We start from the raw sequence: 22,434 nt of genomic DNA, 5'->3' as shown, positions 1-22,434 counted from the left end.
GGACAACTACAATTAGAACACTCCCTAACACCATACACAATAATAAACTCAAAATGGATTAAAGACCTAAATGTAAGGCCAGACACCATCAAACTCTTAGAGGAAAACATAGGCAGAACACTCTATGACAAATCACAGCAAGACCCTTTTTGACCCACCTCCCAGAGAAATGGAAATAAAAACAAAAATAAAGAAATGGGACCTAATGAAACTTAAAAGCTTTTGCACAGCAAACGAAACCATAAACAAGATGAAAAGACAACCCTCAGAATGGGAGAAAATATTTGCAAATGAAGCAACTGACAAAGGATTAATCTCCAAAACTTACAAGCAGCTCATACAGCTCAATATTAAAAAAAAAAAAAAAACCCAATCCAAAAATGGGCAGAAGACCTAAATAGACATTTCTCCAAAGAAGATATACAGATTGCCAACAGACACATGAAAGAATGCTCAACATCATTAATCATTAGAGAAATGCAAATCAAAACTACAATGAGATATCATCTCACACCAGTCAGAATGGCCATCATCAAAAAATCTACAAACAGTACATGCTGGAGAGGGTGTGGAGAACAGGGAACCCTCCTGCACTGTTGGTGGGAATGTAAATTGATACAGCCAGTATGGAGAACAGTATGGAGGTTCCTTAAAAAACTACAAATATAACTACCATATGACCCAGCAATCCCACTACTGGGCATACTCCCTGAGAAAACCATAATTCAAAAAGTGTCATGTACCAAAATGTTCATTGAAGCTCTATTTACAATAGCCAGGACATGGAAGCAACCTAAGTGTCCATCACCAGATGAATGGATAAAGAAGATGTGGCACATATATACAATGGAATATTATTCAGCCATAAAAAGGAATGGAACTGAGTTATTTGTAGTGAGGTAGATGGACCTAGAGTCTATCATACAGAGTGAAGTAAGTCAGAAAGAGAAAAACAAATACTGTATGCTAACACATATATATGGAATCTAAAAAAAAAAAATGGTCATGAAGAACCTAGGGGCAAGACGGGAATAAAGATGCAGACCTACTAGAGAATGAACTTGAGGATACAGGGAGGGGGAAGGGTAAGCTGGGACAAAGTGAGAGAGTGGCATGAACTTATACATACTACCAAAGGTAAAATAGACAGCTAGTGGGAAGCAGCCGCATAGCACAGGGAGATCAGCTCGGTGCTTTGTGACCACCTAGAGGGGTGGGATAGGGAGGGTGGGAGGGAGGGAGATGTAAGAGGGAAGAGATATGGGGACATATGTATATGTATAACTGATTCATTTGTTATAAAGCAGAAACTAACACACCATTGTAAAGCAATTATACTCCAATTAAGATGTTTTAAAAATAAATAAATTAAATAAATAAATAAATAAATAAATAAATAAATACTCAAGTAACCCAATTAAAACAGAAGTAAAGTATCTGAATAGACATTTCACCAAAGAAGATATAGAAATGGTCAATAAGCCCATAAAAAAGATGTTCAACAGCAGTAGTCATTAAGGAAATGCAAATCAAAACCACTCTGAGGGGCTTCCCTGGTGGCGCAGTGGTTGAGAGTCCGCCTGCCGATGCAGGGGAGGCGGGTTCGTGCCCCGGTCCGGGAAGATCCCACATGCCGCGGAGCGGCTGGGCCCGTGAGCCATAGCCGCTGAGCCTGCGCGTCCGGAGCCAGTGCTCCGCAACGGGAGAGGCCACAGCAGTGAGAGGCCCGCGTACCGCAAAAAAAAAAAAAAAAACCACTCTGAGATATCATTTCACACCCACTAGGAAGCATAAAATCAAGAAGTCAGATATTAACAAGTGTTTTTCAGAATGCAGAGAAATCAAATCCCTCACGCACAGGACAAAATATCTACCCATTCAATTATGTTGAATATCTGCATAATATTCTATTACAGGATGTTTCAAAATTTAGTCTTACCAGTTTCCTATCAGGACACTTAGGTTTTTATATGACTATTTATTCTCTTATTTTCCTTTTTGTTTTAAACTTTTTATTACACAGATTTATTTTTACATAATTTATAAGGGTCCCATTGAAAGTATACCATTCAATAATTTTTAGCATTTATATAGAGTTGTGGAACTAGATTATTAGATGAATAATCTAATTTTAGAGTGTTTCCATCACCCTAAAAAGAAACTTTGTACCCATTAGAAGTCATTTTTTATCTCTGTGTCCCCACCCCCCTTTGTTTTCCTCCCCTTAGTTCTAGGTCACCACTAAGCTACCGTCTTTCTCTCTATAGATTTGCCTGTTCTGGAAATTTCATATAAATTGAGTCATATAATATGTGGTCTTTTGTGATTGGCTTTATACACGTATGGTTTCAAAGGTCATCTATATTACAGCATGTATCAGTACTTCATTCCTTCTTGTGATTAAGTACTATTACATTGTATGGATATACCACATTTGGTTTTCTGTTTATCTGTCAATGGATATCTGTCAATGGATATGTGGTTTGCTTCCAGTTTGGGGTTACTGTGAATTATGCTGCAACAAACATGTGTGAACAAGTTTTTGTGTGGACAAGTTTTCATCTTTCATGGGTAATATATCTAGGAGTGGAAATGCTGGGTCATATAGTAACTATTTTCTTTATAAACTCTACTTATTTATTTTGTCTTGTTTCTTCTCCAAAACACATCTTTTTCAAAATATTCCTCCTCTGATATATACAAATCGTATGCAGATAAGGAAATACAAAAACCGAAATAATGCTCAAACTTGTAATAAAAATGCAGATTTAAAATACAGAACTCAGGCTTCCCTGGTGGCACAGTGGTTAAGAATCCGCCTGCCAATGCAGGGGACACGGGTTCGAGCCTTGGTCCAGGAAGATCCCACATGCCATGGAGCAACTAACCCCGTGCACCACAACTACTGAGCCTGCGCTCTAGAGCCCGGGAGCCACAACTACTGAGCCCACAAGCCACAACTACTTAAGCCCACGTGCCTAGAGCCCATGCTCCCAACAAGAGAAGCCACCGCAATGAGGAGCCCCCCCACCACAACGAAGAGTAGCCCCTGCTCTCCGAAACTAGAGAAAGCCCGCGCGCAGCAACGAAGACCCAACGCAGCTAAAAACAATAAATAAATAAATAAATAAAATAAATTTTAAAAATAGAATAAAATACAGGACTCCTTTCTCACTTCAGGTTGATACAGATGAAACGTTTCATAATAAAACGTTTTAGTAAAAGTGTATAAAAACTAGTACCCTTATACCTTATTGGGTATTTAACTTTAGTCCAGTTCTTGAGCATATAGTCAAGACACAGGGTGCCAGTTCCAGTTTTGACGATTCATTAATTTTTTTTTTTTTTTTTTTTTTTTTTTTTTTTTTTTTTTTTTTGCGGTATGCAGGCCTCTCACTGCTGTGGCCTCTCCCGTTGCGGAGCACAGGCTCCGGACGCGCAGGCCCAGCGGCCGTGGCTCACGGGCCCAGCCGCTCCGCGGCATGTGGGACCTTCCAGGACCGGGGCACGAACCCGTGTCCCCTGCATCGGCAGGCGGACTCTCAACCACTGCGCCACCAGGGAAGCCCCAATTCATTAAATTTTTTTTTGTGGTACGCAGGCCTCTCACTGCTGCGGCCTCTCCCGTCGCGGAGCTCAGGCTCCGGAAGCGCAGGCCCAGAGGCCACGCCTCACGGGCCCAGCCGCTCCATGGCATGTGGGACCTTCCCGGACCGGGGCACGAACCCGCGTCCCCTGCATCGGCAGGCGGATTCTCAACCACTGCGCCACCAGGGAAGCCCAAATTCATTCAATTTTTTTTTTTTTTTTTTTTTTTTTGCGGTATGCGGGCCTCTCACTGCTGCGGCCTCTCCCGTTGCGGAGCACAGGCTCCTGACGCGCAGGCCCAGCGGCCATGGCTCACGGGCCCAGCCGCTCCGCGGCATGTGGGACCTTCCCGGACCGGGGCACGAACCCATGTCCCCTGCATTGGCAGGCGGACTCTCAACCACTGCGCCACCAGAGAAGCCCCAATTCATTCAATTTTTTTTTTTTTTTTTTTTTTTTTTTGGTGGTACGCGGGCCTCTCACTGTTGTGGCCTCTCCCGTTGCGGAGCACAGGCTCCGAACGCGCAGGCTCAGCGGCCACGACTCACGGGCCCAGCCGCTCCGCGTCATGTGGGACCTTCCCGGACCGGGGCACGAACCCGAGTCCCCTGCTTCAGCACGCGGATTCTCAACCACTGCGCCACCAGGAAAGCCCCATTCAATTTTTTAAAAGTGAGATTTGAATTTAATCTCTGAAACCTATCCCAACTCAGATGATTTAGTCATATCAATTAAGTCACAAAGCCTAAAGCAATCCAGCAAGGGTAGTTAAATTCTCTTCAGAATAAGAAAGGCGGGAAATACCTGCCTTTGAAGGTCCGGACTTCGACAAGCGTGTCCTGCGTTTCAGCTGGAAAGGGCTTCAGCCGCACGCAATCTAGCGGGTTGCTGGTGCCGCCCGAGCCTGCGCGGCGAAGGCTCGCGGGAGAACGCGCGCGGCCGAAGCCCCGCCTCCTGCAGGGTCCGCGGTTTGGTCCAGAGCCCGCCCAGCCTCCCGTGACTGCGGGGCGGCGGAGGGGGTGGGCGCGGGCGCGGGCGCGGGCCCTGGGCCACCGCTGGGGCTGGAGCGGTGGGAGCGGAGGGACGTGGACGGCCGGCGGGACCCGCGGTTTCAGCGGTGCCGCCGCCACAGTGGCCCGCCCGGATCACGGACAGATGTTACTAGATTCGTTGGTGCCACTCTGGGACTTGACATCCAAGAGGGCGGCGCGGTGAAGACCTAGAGCGTAGAGCCAGAGCGGGCCGGCTCAGGCCTCATCTGGACCTTCGACCCAGACATCATCCCGCAACTCAGAGGCCTAAGGCTCAGAGGGGCTCCCCTCTGCCTCTCCCCTTGTCTCACTGGCTGGGGCCTGGGCAGGGTCCTCCAGCGCAAGCTCAGCTGGAGCCAGCCAGTTGGAACCTTGGCCAAATTTCTGAAGCAAACACTTTTGGGACCCCTCACTTCCCCACCTCCTAAAATGGCACTTTGCAACTTGAATTGTATCTGAAGTCCAGATGGCTCTGGGAGTTGTGGAAGGAGACTGTCAATCAAGGACCGCTTCAGCCAGCCATCTAACATTAATTGTGTCAGTTATCAATTTACTGCCTCAGCTCCAAATTCGTCCTTCAAGACCTGTCTCGTGGGACTTCCCTGGTGGCTCAATGGTTAAGAATCTGTCTGCCAATGTAGAAGACAGGAGTTTGAGCCCTGGTCCGGGAAGATCCCACACGCGGTAGAGCAACTAAGCCCATGCACCACAACTATTGAAGCCCACGTGCCTAGAGCCCGTGCCCCGCAACAAGAGAAGCCACCGTGATGAAAAGCCCGCACACCACAACGAAGAGTAGCCCCTGCTCTCTGCAAATAGAGAAAGCCTGTGTGCAGCAACAGAGACCCAATGCAGCCAGAAAAGAAGACCTGTCTTGTGGTAATGCATGGAATTCCATTTATTTATTTATTCGTTCATTCATTCATGCTGCGTTGGGTCTCCGTTGCTGCGCGGGGACTTTCTCTAGTTGTGGCAAGCGGGGGCTACTCTTCGCTGTGGTGCACGGGGCTTCTCATCACGGTGGCTTCTCTTGTTGCGGAGCACGGGCTCTAGGCGCACCGGCTTCAGTAGTTGCGGCGCGTGGGCTCAGTAGTTGTGGTGCAGGGGCCTAGTTCCTCCGTGGCACGTGGGATCTTCCAGGACCAGGGATCGAACTCATGTCCCCTGCACTGGCAGGCAGATTCTTAAACCACTGCACCACCAGGGAAGTCCCTGGAATTCCGTTTAGGTCATCTCTTAGCGAGTTGAGTGCAATAAAGTTTTCTCAGTAGATGGTGCTAGGATATTGCAGAGGGAAGTGGGCTTCCGCTGGTTCCAGCGGCTACACCACAGATGAGCAGGGTAGATGAGAGAACATTTGGTGGTGTCCTGCCCCAGCCAAGCACGAAGAATGCAAAGCTCCCTCAGCCACCTCACGGCCCCCGCCCATGTCTGGCAGTCACTATTCCCCCCAGCCCCCAGGTCTCTCACCTATTGGGTGGCCTGACTTGCTCTGAGCACTCAGGTATCTGGCCACCAGCCTGTGGCTCGCCTGCAGCTGTCTGCTGCTTGCCTGGGGAATGCACACCAGCTCTGGCCTGTGTAATCGTGCAAACTCCTCTGCTAGCCAGCAGACTGCAACTAGGCCTTTTCCAGTGAGATCTGAACCTCAGCTTTGGGGAGGTGGCTTTCCAAAGTTGCCTTCCTTGGATACTCTCCCTCAGCCCTAGGATACCATATTGAGTTCTCTTCCATCATTTTTAACTTGTTCTTATCGTAGCCTGATTTTTTTTTAAATTAAACTTTCCCTGTTTAAGTCAATGTGTGGTTTTGGTCTTCTTCTTTATGTTTTTAGTTGTAGAAGTTTTGGTATTCTGATAGGAGCCAGACTGATACACTTAATAAAAATCAATTATATGTCAGGCAGTGTTCTAGGCATAACAAGACAAGGTACTTGCTTTTATGGAGCATAATTATCCTCTGCAGAGATTAACGAAACCCTAATCCACAAAATAGACTCAGCCATACAGAATTCTGAGGCAGAATATTCCAAGCACAAGAGGATAAATGTCAAGAACCTAAGTGATCATGAACTTGATGTACATGAGAACTACAAGGACCAGTGGGGCTAAAGTTCATTGAGCAAAGAAAGTAACAAGAGCAAATAAATCCTTTGAAGAAGCGAACCCTTTAGGCAAGGGAAGCAGAATTTAGTGTCAGGACAGTTATGAGAATGAGTGAAAGCAGATACAAAAAGCTACACCAGGGCAGTAAGAGTAAACTAGGACATACGGTCACCCAAGTTATAGGCCACAGCAAAGAAGTTTGGATACTATTTTTTTTTTTTTTTTTTGCTTTTTTGACTTTTTTATTACTCAAAAATCTCCATTTTTATTTCATTTATTTATTTATTTTTGCCACACCGTGTGGCTGGTGGGATCTCAGTTCCCCAACCAGGGATCAAACCCAGGCCTCTGCATGAAAATGCCAAATCCTAACAGCTCGACCACTGGGGAATGCCACCCCTGACAACAAAAAAAATTCTCCATTTTAAAATTTAGCTTTCTGACTCTGTTCTTTTGCCTTCAACACTCTTGTTTTTCTGCTCCTCGATAAGGAAAGCATGCTTGTCATGGACACATTTAGCTCCCATGGACCCACCATAGGTCCTGCTGACATGCTTTTTCATTTTAGACAACCTCATAAAAAAAACTCACAGCACAAGCCCCTCAAAGTCAGCCTGGGCACATACTATATGTAGGTTTTGGGGTTCCAGATGGCCTAGTTTTGTTAGAGGCTGTTGTAGGACAGTCTAGGACGTACATCAAACGCCGGGCCATTCTGCGTGCCTCTAGATACCATCCCCTGGATACTATTTTAAGTGGAATTGGAAGGCGTTGAGCAGGGAGTGACATGATCTGATTTTAAAAGATCACTCTGATCATGTGAAGAATGAATTATAAGGAAGCAAAGGTGGAAAAAGGGAGCTAAGGCATCCACAATTTTGGAGAATATGGTGCACTCACTGGGGCTCTTTCGGGACAGCCAGGGTGTTTCATCCTTTCATCCCCTCTAACACAGAGTAGCACGGTGTATGGAGCTCCTGCTGGGCGAGTAGAAATACCTGTAGTAAACGAATGGAAACTAGGGGAGTGTCAGGACTACATGAAAGGAAAGCATGGAGGTGTGGAGTGCCTGTAGTGGGTATGAGGCCTTTTTTTCTCTTTTTTTATTGTTTATTTATAACTAATTTATTTATTTATTTTTTTATAACTCATAGCACACTTATTTACAAAACAGAAACAGACTCACAGACTTTGAAAACAAATTTATGGTCCCCAAAGGGGAAAGGTGGCAGGGAGAGGGACAAAACAAATGAGGAGCTTGGGATGCACACACACACACACACACACACACACACGACTGTATATAAAACAGATAGTCAACAAGGATCTACCGTCGAGCACAGGGGACTCTACTCAATATTCTGCAATAACCTATATGGCAGAAGAATCTGAAAAAGAATCGGGATATATATATATATATATATATATATATATAGAGAGAGAGAGAGAGAGAGAGAGAGAGAGAGAGAGAATACATACGTATAACTGAATCACTTTGCTGTACACCTGAAACTAACACAACATTGGTAATCAACAATACTCCAATATAAAATAAAAATTGAACAAAAAAAGAAAGAAATGGTGAATCAAAATGAAAGGTAGCAGAGACCTTGACCCTGGAGGGGTTGTTAAGCCAGGGCACTGTTTTTCCTGTAGTCGACTGGAAGCTACTGAAGAATTTTTAAGCAGGACAGTGATTTAAATGTATATGTGTATGTCATATGGATACCCTGACATCAGTGTAGGATGAATTTTAGAGATCAAAGACTGGAGGAGAAAGGAAATAGGTAGGAGCATAAGAGAAAAATCAGAAGAATTCTCACTGGGGAAAGCAAGCATCATAATTTATTAAGTATGCAAGGCAATGCACTAAGGCTTTTCCATTTCATCTGCGTAATAAACAAGTATTGCTATGTTCATTTGTACGAGACTCTCATATAAGAAACTTACTTAAGGTTACAACAGGTACTGGGTGGCCACATTGGGATTAACGCTGATTTTGTTGTCACAGGAAGGACCAAAACAAAACAAAAAAACCAAGCCTGTGATGTTATATATACATTCAGAATTTTTATTTCAAAACAAAGAACCATAGTAACAATAATAGAAAATCCATTTGGAAATTATTCACAATCTGGTCACTGAGAAATGGGAAGGCTTCCGCACTGCATGACTGCCAACCCACTGGTTTTGAGGAGCCAGAGCAGAGGTGCAGTTAGAGGAAACTCAGCTGTTCCAGCAAAGCCCCACCCCATGGCTCTGCGGGTTTTTATCCAAAGGCTCAAGGACCAGAGGGAATGGTGAGAACTTAGAACCAAAATACTGGCAACAGGCAAGGGTTTGGCTAAAGGGCCTGAAATACGTAAGCACCAAAGAGGGAAAGGGAGATCAAGCAACATATGAAAAAGGGAAGAAGGGCCCAATCTCCATTTCTAAAAATACTGGGTAACTGGATGGGCGTGGAGGTGTCCGTGGCCTCTGGCAAGTGTAAACCCCTCCATCTCACCTAACTCTCTGAACCGCCCCAGAGTTAGAAGCTTCAGTTTGTTTCTTACTGCCTTCAAAGAATGCCTCCCTCTTCCCTGTGACTCCCCTCCAGCACCCCCCAGAGGCACCGAGTCCCGATGTCACACTCTTTCCTATCTCCCCCTATTGTCGGAGCGTGGAGTGAGTCCTCCACTCTCAGTCTCAAAATTTAGGGAGTTCTCCCCCCCTTCCTCTCCAACAAGGAAAGGCAGCCAGATGAGACTGAACTCTAAAGTTTGAAAGAAAACCATAGATTCAAATTCCACCCAGCAGAGGCAGTGCTATCGACATACACAGGAACGAGTTTTAACACATTCTATCCAAAAGGGGGCCTTAGGAACATAGAGGAAACAAGTTGCCCATAAACTACTTCCACGCAGAGCAAGGTGACAGTGCACATACGCTCACGCTCAAGTGTGGGGGCTCCACTGCACATCCACGCATACTGTCAAGTGTGGTCTGTGGGAAAGTTGAAGTCCCTGGAAGGACGCTTGATAATAACACTACGGTAACATTGTAACAGGGGTTAACTTGACACGGTAGCAGACATAAAGGAGCATGAGATGACCCTAAATGTAACAACACACTTCAACTGGATAATAATCGTTCTGGAAAAATCCTCTCCCAGAGCTGAGGTTACAACTTCCAAGGTAGCTATGAACATCTCTGAATTCTTTTAAAGCTATGGCTTAAAACAAAATAAAAATCAACATCTAATCTTCTAAAGAACAAACTGAAGAAAGAATGAACCTCTACCAAGAACCAATATTTTGGCTTGTTCATTTGGAAGGCTCTCCCACCAGATGATGGGAGTATTTAAAAAAATAGAAAAAAAAAAAAAAAAAAGTGAATTCACTACAAAGAAGCCATTTGGTCCAGTGAGGGGAGAGAGGATTTCTAGAAAGAACCATCCCTTCTCTGGACTCCATCCAAAATTAGAACCCATCAACTACCATTAACTACAATGCCCATCTTAGCGATGATCCTAGATTTCAAGTAATGCTACATATAATCTTAAAACAAAGGAAAAAGTTCCAAAGGAAACTAATAGCTTCTTTATACAGGCACATGACTTTTCTGAGAGATTTGAGTTTTCACCTGAAGGACAGAAATTGTTAAGAGGCATCGTGCAAACCTCACACCCCACATCAAACACCCTCCAACAACGCATCACATTTCTCCCTAAACTCGTCCCTTATTGCACCTTAACCTCTTCGGTATTAAATCTTCCCCCCATTATATAACCTCTTTAAGCACCTCCCTCTAACCTCGATTTCCTTATGCTTTCATTATTTGGTAAAATTACTTTATACTTACAAAAATAAATATTTATGCAATAACACCAGAAGATAAAATAAATAAAACTCAAGTTAGTTTGCTCTGCAGAGCTGTATGGAAGTGAGGAAGACGGTCTCACGGAATCCCTCCCTGCCCTCCACATTCATAAGTGTATCTGCTTCCTGGTTAAGTCGAGGTTGGAGGAACTGCAGCCTCATATGCCCACTCCCCTAAATGCCCTCGAGAGGCAACAGTAGAAGGTAGCAAGAGCTGGCACAGTTGTCGTATGCCAAGCAGCCAATCCCTCCTGAAATGAAGGCAGGTTCGCTTGGTCTCTCCTGAACAGAAGAGAATGTCCAAGAAATGAAATTTGTAAAAGCCTTTGAAGATAACTAACCCCAGCATTGGGATCCTCTGAGCGCCCATGATGTGTGGGATGAGAAAAGAATTGAGTAGCAGCATTCAGAAACAGTCCTGGGTTACAACCTGATGAGGTCTCTCCCTTGCTTAGGGAGAGGTTGCTTTTTCATGACAGGAGGGAGGTGGGAAGGAGGCACTGCTTAGACGTTGGTGTCCTTCGTGGGCTGGATGCTGTTCATCTCCACGATGGGACCTTTCTCACCTCGGTTACCCGCCGGCACCTGCCCTTCGAAGGCTCGTGTAATTTCCTCAAAAGTCCTGCCACGAGTCTCAGGGACTTTGAAGAAGGTGAAGATCCAGAAGATAACAAGGAAGCCGGTGAAGACAATGAAAACGTAGGCTCCTAAATAGAACTAGTGAAAGGACACAGAAAAAGGAGAGTCGGTGGTAAAACTCTGGTCACTGACAGACTCCAGTTTCCCTCACAATCGCATTTCCAATAGGCCTGCAGCCATAACCCTTCTAGACTTCATGAAGACAGTGAGGTTTCTTCAGAGACTTGTTTATGATTTCATTGGTAACTTACTGTATTTCTCTGCAACTTTTTGTCATTCCTTTTCCTAGTCATTGAAGTTAGCCGTTTCCAAATACCGATTGAGTATTTTAGGCCTTTTGATTATGAGTTTTAAGATCTGGGTCTCTGAAAGACTCATGCAAACTGGGAATGCCTTCTACATGTCCACTGCTGGTTCCTTTACTTAACAAATCAGCTCTAGGCCATTTTATAATAGGACCTACCTCATCGTTAACATCATAAAGCCATTAATGCTAAGGCAAATGATGGATTTTAAACATTGGTTTGGAGTCCTAAGGCTTATTATTACCATTCTGTTTCTAGGCAGAACTATGTATTAGCTGGCTTCAAGATGGGCTGGGTGAGTTTTAAGTTACTTACTGCAGCTGAGGGGAAGAGCAGTCCAACCAAAAAGTTGGAGGTCCAGTTGGAGCAACCAGCCACTGCCATGGCAGCCGGGCGGGGTCCCTGGCCAAAGAGTTCAGCCACAATAAACCAGGGAATGGGGCCTGGGCCAATTTCAAAGAAGGCCACGAAGACCAAGATGGCCCCAATACAGATAAAGCTCATCCAACCATAATTATCCTAGGAGAAAGGAACAAAGGAAAGTTAGTATTAGAGACAGCATGCCCCACGCAGTATCTAGATTCCCAGAGATGAGGACTGGCTAATAATGAAAAGTTCCTTCTGTCCTGTGGTATAAAGGAGTTACTGGACCTAGAAGCCTTAGGTCCTTGTTTCTTTCTTCTTCTTTTTTTTTGGCCTCACCATATGGCATGCGGTGTCTTAGTTCCCCGACCAGGGGTTGAACCTGTGCCCCCTGCACTGAGAGTGCAGAGTCGTAACCACTGGACCGCCAGGGAAGTCCTAGAAGCCTCAGGTCTTTGAAACCTAGCACTGTGATCACAAACGTCTTTCCGCACCGAGACCATTTTATCGCTGTAAAAGGGAAACAATGACCTCAAGATTTCTTTAAGAATTAAATGAGATAATGTATTTTATAAACTATTATGTTATATAGATATAGGGATTATAGCAATTTAATTATCTATCTCTGATAATCCTCTTGTCTTAAAACTCTGGGCGTGTTGCCTCTCCCAAATGTCATTTGTATCTCCAAACCTCAACTACCCGCCCCCCTCACCCTTCCTTCGCAAAGAGCACTCACCTTTAATAACAAAGAAATTGTCATAAGGACGGAACAAAAAGCCATCCCTCCAAGGCCTATCAGGTGTAGCGTCCTCCTCCCTGCCTTTTCTACCAGGAACACCTAAAAGAATAAAAAAGAAATACCTGCATCGCCTTTCGTGAAAACAACTATGTGAGCTCTGGAATCTGCCTGACCAACAGCAGGATACCTGTTATAGTCACACTTCTTCTCTTCCAGCTTCAAGTTAAAAACATCCTAAATAATCCCCTCTCTACTTCCCTTTGCCCATCCATTCCCTGTTTGTTTGAAGAGTGAAGACTGTTTTCCCCAGCAATAGCCCTCTGCCCCCAAAAGGAATTAAACAAAAAATGGTTTAACTAAATGACAGAAGGGGGGTGTGGAAGGACATGCAACCCATCCTTGAACGTGTGTAGCAGTAACTCTTCTCCCACCTCAACAATGATCAAAACATCCGACTTACAGAAACCACGGTGAAGATGGTATTGACCACGCCTGCACCAATAGTGGCATAGATCGGCTCCCTGACACCTGCATCTTTGAAGATTCCTGTCGAGTAATAGAACACCTAACAGGGAACAGAAGATGAAACTGTGAAATACAATTGTGCATAGCAGTTACACAAAACCCTCCAACAAATCAACTCAAAAAAGTCCCAGAAGTTAAGGAGTACTTCCCAGGGATTTTTGTTCAATCACGGTATCTTTTCTGCAAACGAATGATCTTCTGTATCTTACCTCTATTCTCTTCTTCAATTGTCTTCAATTCTAGCTACTTATTTCCATTTTTTTTCCTCCTAACTATGCTTATTCTTACTGCTCCATTTAGCCTCTTAAGTTTACTCTAGTAACTTACATAGGCTTAAATCCCTTTAAGTTTTTCAATTACACTTTTCCAATAGACTTACTCCAACTCCCACCCTGACCAAGAGTGACAGGCATTGATGTCTCCACTTGATAGTGAAGAAACTGAAGAGTAACCTCAGCCTGATCGTGATTTAGAAGCAGAACTTGGCCGGAATTCCAGGGACTAGGTCTTTGCAAGTGTTTTACAAACTAACACCAGCTATTATTTTAATTGAATAGACACTATTAAATAAACTACAATTTCATGTACACTATTTTTATTATTTGCTCAACACTGTGCTAATACGTAGGGCTGCTACAACTACCACAGCTACAGAGATGTCCAAACACTGGTCTCAGACCTCAACATAACAAGGGAACAGGATCCAGATCGCTCAGTCCCTCAGGTTTGGTTCAGGGATTTATGATTTCACCCAGAGTACCCGCCCTCGTAGCAGCCAGTATTCATCGGACTTTTTGAGGAACGTATGCTTGGACGATGGGAGTGACCGTCTCCAGAAACAAGTCTTCAAATCCCTACAACCTAAGATAGAAACTATGTATATTTTCCAAAATAAGATTCAGGCTGAGCTCTTGGAAACTGAGATATGGAAGGTCATCCTCATTGAAAACCGCTGCTCTAGGAGAGAAGCGTGGAATTTAAAAAAAGAAAAAAAAAAAAAAAATCGAAGAATATTTAATAATATAGAGCTTGTGAGGAAAGACGTTTGGACAGTTAAAACTAGAGATGAATAGCTATGCCAATTCTCTTCCCTATATAAAAGCTCACATATCAAAAACCTAACACATATATATGCATCTCAAGCAAACTTCTTACAGTAGAATCTTGCTGCCTGGTGCCATGGAGCTAGGCCACATCATCTTACCTAATAGGCAGTTTACTCTGCTGTGTAAGCACTCTCCAGCCTCTTACCACCTCTGCCTTTAAGTGAAATTAGAAAACATCGTTTGTTCAAAGGTAGGTTGGAAAACTGACTTTCACACACCATTTCCTGAAAGGGCGGGGGTAGGGGCTGGGGGTTGGGTAGGTCCTGCTGGCAGAGCACCCCATCTATCATTTGTAACTCTCCCAGGGTGGTCTTTTTCTGATCCTGTTTTGCAGGGCTTCGACGCGGAGAAGGCAAGCAGGCACCTGGGGTATAGAATTGAAGAAGGAGGTCCTTCTCAGGACACGTCTTGTATCTGGACCCCTCACTCTAGTCCCAGCCTCGCTGTTCTGGAAAGCCTTGAGAGTATATTTGATAACAGTGGTTTTTCAAATGTGGAAATTTGAGATTGAGATCCATCAAAACCACCTGAGAGGCTTTTTCAAACTATCTTTCCTCCCAAGGTCTGATCTAACAGCCTCTAGGTCCTCAGGAGATGCACCGCTATTTCAAACACAAGTATCCTTGTGGTGCATTAGGGAGAAAAGGCTAAGGACAAACTTAGTGTTTTGAGTTATCACGTGTTTTGCAAAACGCTTTGATCACACTGATCGCATTATGATGGGAAACCCTCAGGGTGTGAATCAGTGCTTAGAAGGGGGCAGGGGTGGGTGTTCTTCATATCAACATATTTTATCTACAAAAGGATAGGGGTAGGAATACCCTCTCTGCCCACAACCAAGACTCAAGAGCAGAAGCTGATTTTTGCATAGAATACGGTGGCTACCTGCCCACTGCTAGCTTCCATTTTGCCTCACACTTAACTATCATAGGCCCTCTTCTAAGCTGTAGAAAATACAGAGGATGATAAGCACAGCTCACTCTGAAGTTGCCTGTGCGCCCACACGCCTCCTAATTGCTCCCCGGTCTTTACACTGATTTTAAATTGTACAGTCCTGGGAAAAAACCCAAGGTGTATCAACTCTCAGATCTGCTTCGACTATATGGCCTACGTTATCACTGATAACATCATGTAATAAGACAGATCAGAGTTAGAGAGGACTGAAAAATTTTTAAATGAGTGGTCAAAAAAAGAGGATTAATAAAAATGGACAAATTGTGATACTCTATATATTAAAAAAAAAAAAAATCTGGAAGAGGACAAATGTTAACTATAAGTTCCAAGGCTAAGGGGGACAAACTTTTAATTGATTCTCTCATCTTTCCATATGGAAAACATGGACTATAGAGAATTTTAAGAAATAGGGAATTCCCTGGCAGTCCAATGGTTAGGACTCCATGCTTCCACTACAGTTGCGGAGCACAGGCTCCGGACGCGCAGGCCCAGCGGCCATGGCTCACGGGCTCAGTTGCTCCGCGGCATGTGGGATCTTCCCGGACCGGGGCGCGAACCCGTGTCCCCTGCATCGGCAGGCGGATTCTCAACCACTGCGCCACCAGGGAAGCCCCTGGGGGGGGAGGGCATGGTTTTGATCCCCGGTTGGGGAACTAAGATCCAATCAAAGAAATTAAAAAATAAATAAATAAAAATGAAAAAACTTAAAAACCGAAATGGAAACCTGGATAAAGAGCGTTTTTCGAGAGGCTGCTGTGTGGCGAGCATCGTGAGGGACCCCTGGATATAAAAGAAGGTGAGCAACAGCCAATGCGATTCACCTCTGGTCAGGTGTTTTAAGTGCAGTGTTGTGGGGCACGTTTGACATGCAAGTGGGCACTCACAGCGTTGATCCCCGAGAGCTGCTGGGAGAGCTGGAGCATGATGGAGATGGTGATGGGCTGTCGGTAGCTGGGGGCTCGGAAGAGCTCCACCACAGTGACTTTTTTTTCCTGTGCCATCCTTACACTCTCATCTTTCATCTCCTGGATGTCCTGAGCCACATCCTGGGTGCCCCACAATCTCTGGAGAACTGGTGAAAAGCACGAAGAGGAAAGGTTCATGATAAGGTGCTGTCCCGAGTTCCTTTGCCCCACCAGACGGATGGGAAGAAGCCGCCCAGAGGAGCCCTGCCTCTGGCGGCTCAATCAGCATCTGGCTTTAACTCGCCTTCTCACCCCATCCTTCGGGGGCTGCAAGCTTCTGACTTAAGCATAGTCAGACAGGGAAAGGAGACGACAAAAACCAGATCCAATGCCCTCATCCTAAAACAAACCGCAAGCCTAAGCTTCCTACAGTGAAGGTGTGAAGGGTACTCACTCTCCTTAGCGCTTTCCTCTTCCTTTCTGTTAATGAGCAAGAATCGAGGGCTTTCCGGGCAAAATGGAAGGGCGGCACATTGGAGGACGGCGGGGATTATGGTGAAGCCCAAGAGCAGGGGCCAGAGCTCTTCAGTCCCCAGGATGCTTTTTAGACCAAAGATCTAGAAACCAGACAGAGACAGTACTATAAATTCCATACTTTACAGGCTACAAGTTGATTTTAAAAAAATGTTCAGAAGATCATCTGTTCTTTTATCACGGGAAAAGACAGTCTCTTCTACTTTTTTTTTTACCCTGCCTGCTTCCTTAGCTGTCTGTGAACTATAGTAATATTAATTAATATCTGAAACATACATAGTTGAATATGTGCCAGACATTCTTTTTTTTAATTGAAGTATAGTTGATTTACGATGTTGTGTTAATTACTGCTGTACAGCACAGTGATTTGGTTATGCATATATATATATATATTTTTTTTTAATATATTCTTTTCCATTATGGTTTATCATAGGATATTGAATACAGTTCTCTGTGCCAGACATTCTCTCGACTGTCTTCTCCATGTAAATTCATTTAATGAGGTGTGAAACTAACACTCTAAGTTCTAGAGTACCTGGGCCACCAGAATCCCAATAACAATGCCCAGCTGGTTGAGAGTGCCAAAGGCCCCCCGCAGGGCGGTGGGAGAGATCTCTCCAATGTACATGGGCACGAATCCCGTGCAGAGTCCACAGAAGAGGCCAATAACCAGTCGGCCCAGGATCAGCATTTCAAACGACTCCGCTATTTTGCAGAACCCCATAAGGCAGCCACCAGAGATGGCCAACAGGTTGACAATAAGCATTGAGTTGCGCCTGAAAGATTAAACAAAAACAAGTGAAGTTAGCCAAGTGGACCTGATCTCCCCCCTTCTCTCCTAATCATTCCACTCTTCTCCAGGCTCATACATCTTTTGGTCTAATTTTTCCACTTTCTAGTATCAGAACATATCTGGTTGGGATACTCAAGATCAATGGTTCTTACACCTCAGTATGCATAAAACTCACCTAGAGAACTTGTTAAAGATTCTCCCCTCTACGTCCTAGCTGTAGGCTAGGATTTTAGCAAGCACTTGAAGGCCAGTTGTTCTCAAAGTGGTCCACAAACTCACAGCATCAGCTAGAAATTTGCTAGAAATTAAAATTGTCCCACACTACCCTAGACTAATCATTAGGCTTGAATCTGGGTTGGAGCCCAGCAATCTGTGGGACTAGTTTTCCCTTGATGGGAATTTGAGGTGCTCTCATTCAAATGTATCATCACCTCCCTGCTCTAAGCCTCAATACTTGTCCTCAGTGCAACCAGTATAGCCCCCCTTCCTTGCCCAGTTTCTGATCAAGACCTTCCAAACCGGGACTTCCCTGGTGGCGCAGTGGTTAAGAATCCACCTGCCAATGCAGGAAACACAGGTTCGAGCCCTGGTCTGGGAGGATCCCACATGCCGCAGAGCAGCTAAGCCCGCACGCCACAGCTACTGAAGCCCGCGCGCCACAGCTACTGAAGCCCGCGCACCTACAGCCTGAGCTCCGCGACAAGAGAAACCACTGCAGTGAGAAACGCGCGCACAGCAACGGAGAGTAGCCCCCCCGCTCAATGCAACTAGAGAAAGCCTGTGCGCAGCAACCAAGACCCAACTCGGCAAAAAAAAAAAAAAAAAAAGTATTAGTACCTGCCAAACCGGTTGACAAAGAGTCCAACAGAAAAGGAGCCAACCATACCACCAACGGAGAAGATGGCCACAGACAAGGACCACAGGGATGTGAGTACCACCTCATTGGGAGGGTTTTCTAACCTCTCTTGCAAAGTGTAATTGATAAAGTCCTTTATGATCTGCAAATTAAAATGGTTGGTGGGAGAAGAGACCGTTACAACTGGATGAGAAAAGAAACAAACCTTTGGGATCTTCCCCTACCTAAGAGAGCAGCTTTACAGTTACTTTCTAGGTAGCGGATCAAGGGAATAAATAGATGGCAATGGAAGAGATGGGTAACACACTGGAGTTAATGTTTCCAGCTCTGAAAAGAATACTTTTTTACTTGTCCTGAAAATTCCAGTAGGTAGTAGTACTGATGTACCCTTGTTCAGTGACTATCCCAGCCGCCCTCCCGCCCTGAGACTTTGTAACTAACCTCGAAGGGATAATAAAGGAAGTGTGTCACCGTAGGGTGAGAGGAAGAATGGGTATAGTCCAGGGTACAGGGAGCCCCTGAGGCTTTTGCCTCGATCAATCATTCAATTAGAGCCCCACCAATATCACTCCCCCTCTAGGTCTTAGCCAAGCTACATACCAAGTCTGTCTAAACTTGTTAATTCTGGAAACACTACCTAAAGGAATAATTACCCTATTCCAAACTCTAGCTGCCTGGCACTCACCGCCTCAGGAGCATTGATGACTCCAGTGTTGTAGCCAAACTGGAAAGAGCCGATTGTAGCAATCGTGATGGCAAAGATCAGAGGGGCGGTGACCTGGGGGGTGGGGAGGGAGGGGAGAAGAAACAGTCAAAACTCTTGACGGATGATTGCCTCTTGTTAAGGAGACGGATATACCAGGAGAAACTCAGCCTGTGAGCGGTAGGAAAACAACAGAAACTTAACGATTTAGGTAATGAACGAGGAACACGAAAGAACTGAAGAGCTCATCTGGAAATACACGGGTGAGCATGCAGAGTAAACTTGGGAAAAGTGGCAAGAAAATTTGGGAAAAGGGAGAAGTTGAGAGAACTGCTGGGTTAGTCGGTTTGGAAGCATTCAAAAACCAGCCCCGGGTAAGAGCAAGCATAGGACTGTGCTCAGGAACAGAAAAGGCTGTGAGGGCAGAGTAAAATGCCTTAGGATTGCTCAGAACAGTTGCCTCTGGAAACAGCTAGATCCAGCGTCCGCTCACCCGTACCCCAGATTCCACAGAAGCCCGAGTACTGGTGGTGTGTCGTCATCACCAGGCTGCTCTTAACTGCCTCGCGTTATCTACAGGGTCAGCCTACTGTATCCTCGGTCCCATCTGACATTCTTCCCGTTCGCTTAATAATGTCCTGCTATCCCCCACCCAGCTACCAGGGGGCGAGCGCAAGCTCACGCCCAACCCCAGATGGAGACATTTTGTGAGGGGCTGTGCAGCACACAACCCAGTCATCACCCGCCGTGCTAGGAATAATTCCAGTGGGCGTGATCGTACTTTCCACCTCAAGGTAGCTCAATTCTTACGCCCGAGAACCCCAACCCTTCCTCACCTTATAAACTCCTTCCCTCTCAGGTCAGACAGTGGCAGGCCAGGAGTTCCAGCTCCCCCAATTGACCTTGCCTCCCAGGCATCTAGTACCCCTGAAGCCCCGCCAGGGCACCGCCTTCGGTTTAATCCTCTCTTTTAGTAAAAACTCTTCTTTTTCTCTCACCGTTTACTATTCTTGCGGGCCTTCCCACTTTTTCACCCCTTCTCTTCTTTTATTTTCAAGTAGGTTACCTTAGTGAATGAAAATATCTTTCTCCCTACAAATACTGCATCCATAACACACAACACATTAATATACTGTGCCCTCGCAATCAACCACAACAGGAAGGACAACTGGAATTCTCTCTCCTCAGTAGCCAGGGAACCCCACAGGTCACAGAACAGAAGGCTGGACACCGACCCAGGCCCCCAAACAAATCCCAGGTCCTTTCAAGGTCTGAGGCTTCCAGAGAAATCCTCCTGCTGGCTCTCAGACCCACGCTCGTAATTAACACAACCAAGCAGCCCCTGATCCCCTGAACACTCAACCGGTTTCATCCTCACATTCTCGGTAGCCTGTAATTGTATTAAAGAAAAAAAAAAAAAAAAAAAAAAAAAACGAGAAACAAACACAACTTCTCGGGGTGACTTTCCCTACCACAGGAAGGTGAATCAAACGGGGATAAATCCTTTATAGGAAGAACTGGTGGAACTGTGGCACTGCAGGCTGGGGAAGAAATGGAAAAAGGCTTTAAGATGGCTAGGTGACTCCGTATAAAAGAGAGCACAGCCACCACCGTTAAGGCTTGCCTTTCGGAGCGTACCCCAAACAAGCAAAAACCAGTAACTGTATCGTTCCTACCTTCGCTGTCCCCATGGCTCTAAATGAATTCCTTGCAAATCTTCAATAAAGATCTAGAAGTGGGATTTCCAGAGACCCCTCTTCCAGCCAACAGAACCTCCGAAATGTCCTTCTCAGCAGCAAGCCTTCCCCTAGGTCCTCGGTAGCGCTCCAACGTCTCCTCACGCACCCTTAGGATGGGCACCTACTTATAAGCTCCGCAAAGGGCGGAGCCTGGGCGACAAGCCCCCAGCCCCACCCCGCCCCCGCCCCCAGTGATCTCCGGACCTCCCGGAATTTTGTGACCTCAAGCTCTGCCTCCACCCTAGACCACACCCCCCCATCTCTTTAAAACCACATCCTCCACCCTCCCTACTCCGTGGTTTTTTTTTTTTTTTTCTAAGCTCGTCCTCCTTCCCTCTTCAAAGAGCAGCTGCAGCCTCTTAGTTTAACAGACAAAAATCTACCAGAAAAGCCTGGAGGGAGGGCAGATACACATTATTTTTTGGTCTCGCAAGTGCTCAGAACTGAATCAATCCGTAGAGAGATGAGAATAAACGCTATCTATATAAGGCAACGTCGAGCGGGTGCTACTATATGAGAGTTAACGTTGTTTGACGGAGTGTAAACAGAAACTATTCCTCATCCTAGGAACTTATCAGCTGCTCTTTGATTGCAGGCTGTGTCTGCGGTCCTGAAGGGGAGGGAAGGACAGTCTGAGAGAAGGGAAGCGAGTGAAGGGAGAATTGGAAGAATCGGGGGCTCTGCTTGTCCTCTGATGAGCATCCTCTCTCCTGGGAGAAAACCTGGGTGTCTAGGAGCCAAACCAACTCTCCTGGGCTGCAGAAAGGAGAGAATCAGCTGCGCATGGGACACAATCCAAACTCCTGAAAAGACGGCATTCACCAACTCCCCACCCATTCTGAATTCTACCCATTCTGCAGTGTTTTGCCTCTAGTCTCGGGTTTACAGTACCTAGAGAGAGGACAGTGATCGAATTCCGTGAAACAACAGGTATTTGTGGAGCACATACTACCCATCAGATGGGTTCATCAGTATATAAGACAAACAAGTCCTGGCCCTCAAGTCATTTATGGTGCTTCCCTCCTTCCACTTAAAACATTAAAAAGGGACGAGGCCAACCGATTCTTACACAACTGGAGATAATTAGCGATATCATATTCCTTCTGGGCTGTGAATTCCTTGAAAGAAAAGGGTGAGATAAAGATCTGATTTCTCGGCCATACAAGCAAAGTGAGCAAGATGAGTAGGAAAAACAGAAAAATGTGATCACAGGAAGATGAAGGAACATAAAAGGAGAGAGACGTGCTCCTGTGTGAGAGGTAACGAAGGAGCACAAGTTCGTTGTAGGTAGAGTTGGGTGGCTTTGCTGGGGGGAAATATCAGTAGTCAAATTCCTAATGCCTATGAATCTGTAGCCTCGCAGGCCCTGCAGGGGAAGAGCGGGTGGGGCGCGACAAGCCGGTAAAGAGGTAGAATTATGCTGGAGGAGCCACTGAAGAAAGTGCACCTTCCTTTGGGGTTTTGGTTGGGACCCCGCAATTTAAACCGGTACTACTGGACCTGAAACAGACCACGTCGTGTGGTCTTTCCTGAAACGAGGATTTTTTAAAAAAAAAACTGAAGTATAACTGACTTGCATCATTATATTAGTTTTAGGTGCACAACATACCGATTCGGTATTTTTATACATTACAAAACGAAACCACTAAATGAGGATATTTTCTAAATCTCATTGTTAGCTGAGAG

General features: G+C 45.4%; 1 protein-coding gene across 1 annotated transcript; it reads right to left on the bottom strand.

Annotated features, from left to right (window-relative positions):
- Positions 1 to 8,774: 8,774 nt before the first annotated feature.
- SLC2A3 (solute carrier family 2 member 3) lies at positions 8,775 to 21,032 on the bottom strand. The gene is made up of 10 exons (XM_059082560.2): positions 20,686 to 21,032; positions 18,992 to 19,084; positions 18,288 to 18,448; positions 17,193 to 17,433; positions 16,578 to 16,740; positions 16,103 to 16,290; positions 13,094 to 13,198; positions 12,631 to 12,732; positions 11,844 to 12,047; positions 8,775 to 11,301 (listed from the first exon to the last, which is right to left on the bottom strand). The coding sequence occupies exons 1-10, from the start codon at positions 20,698 to 20,700 to the stop codon at positions 11,089 to 11,091; spliced, it is 1,485 nt and encodes a 494-aa protein (XP_058938543.1). The 5' UTR covers positions 20,701 to 21,032; the 3' UTR covers positions 8,775 to 11,088.
- Between the last annotated feature and the right edge of the window lie 1,402 nt (positions 21,033 to 22,434).

The sequence above is a fragment of the Kogia breviceps genome, chromosome 12, assembly GCF_026419965.1.
Source record: "Kogia breviceps isolate mKogBre1 chromosome 12, mKogBre1 haplotype 1, whole genome shotgun sequence".
In the NCBI taxonomy this organism is placed as follows: domain Eukaryota; kingdom Metazoa; phylum Chordata; class Mammalia; order Artiodactyla; family Physeteridae; genus Kogia; species Kogia breviceps.
Note: the sequence above shows the minus strand (reverse complement) of the source record. Positions and strands in the feature narration are given on the sequence as shown.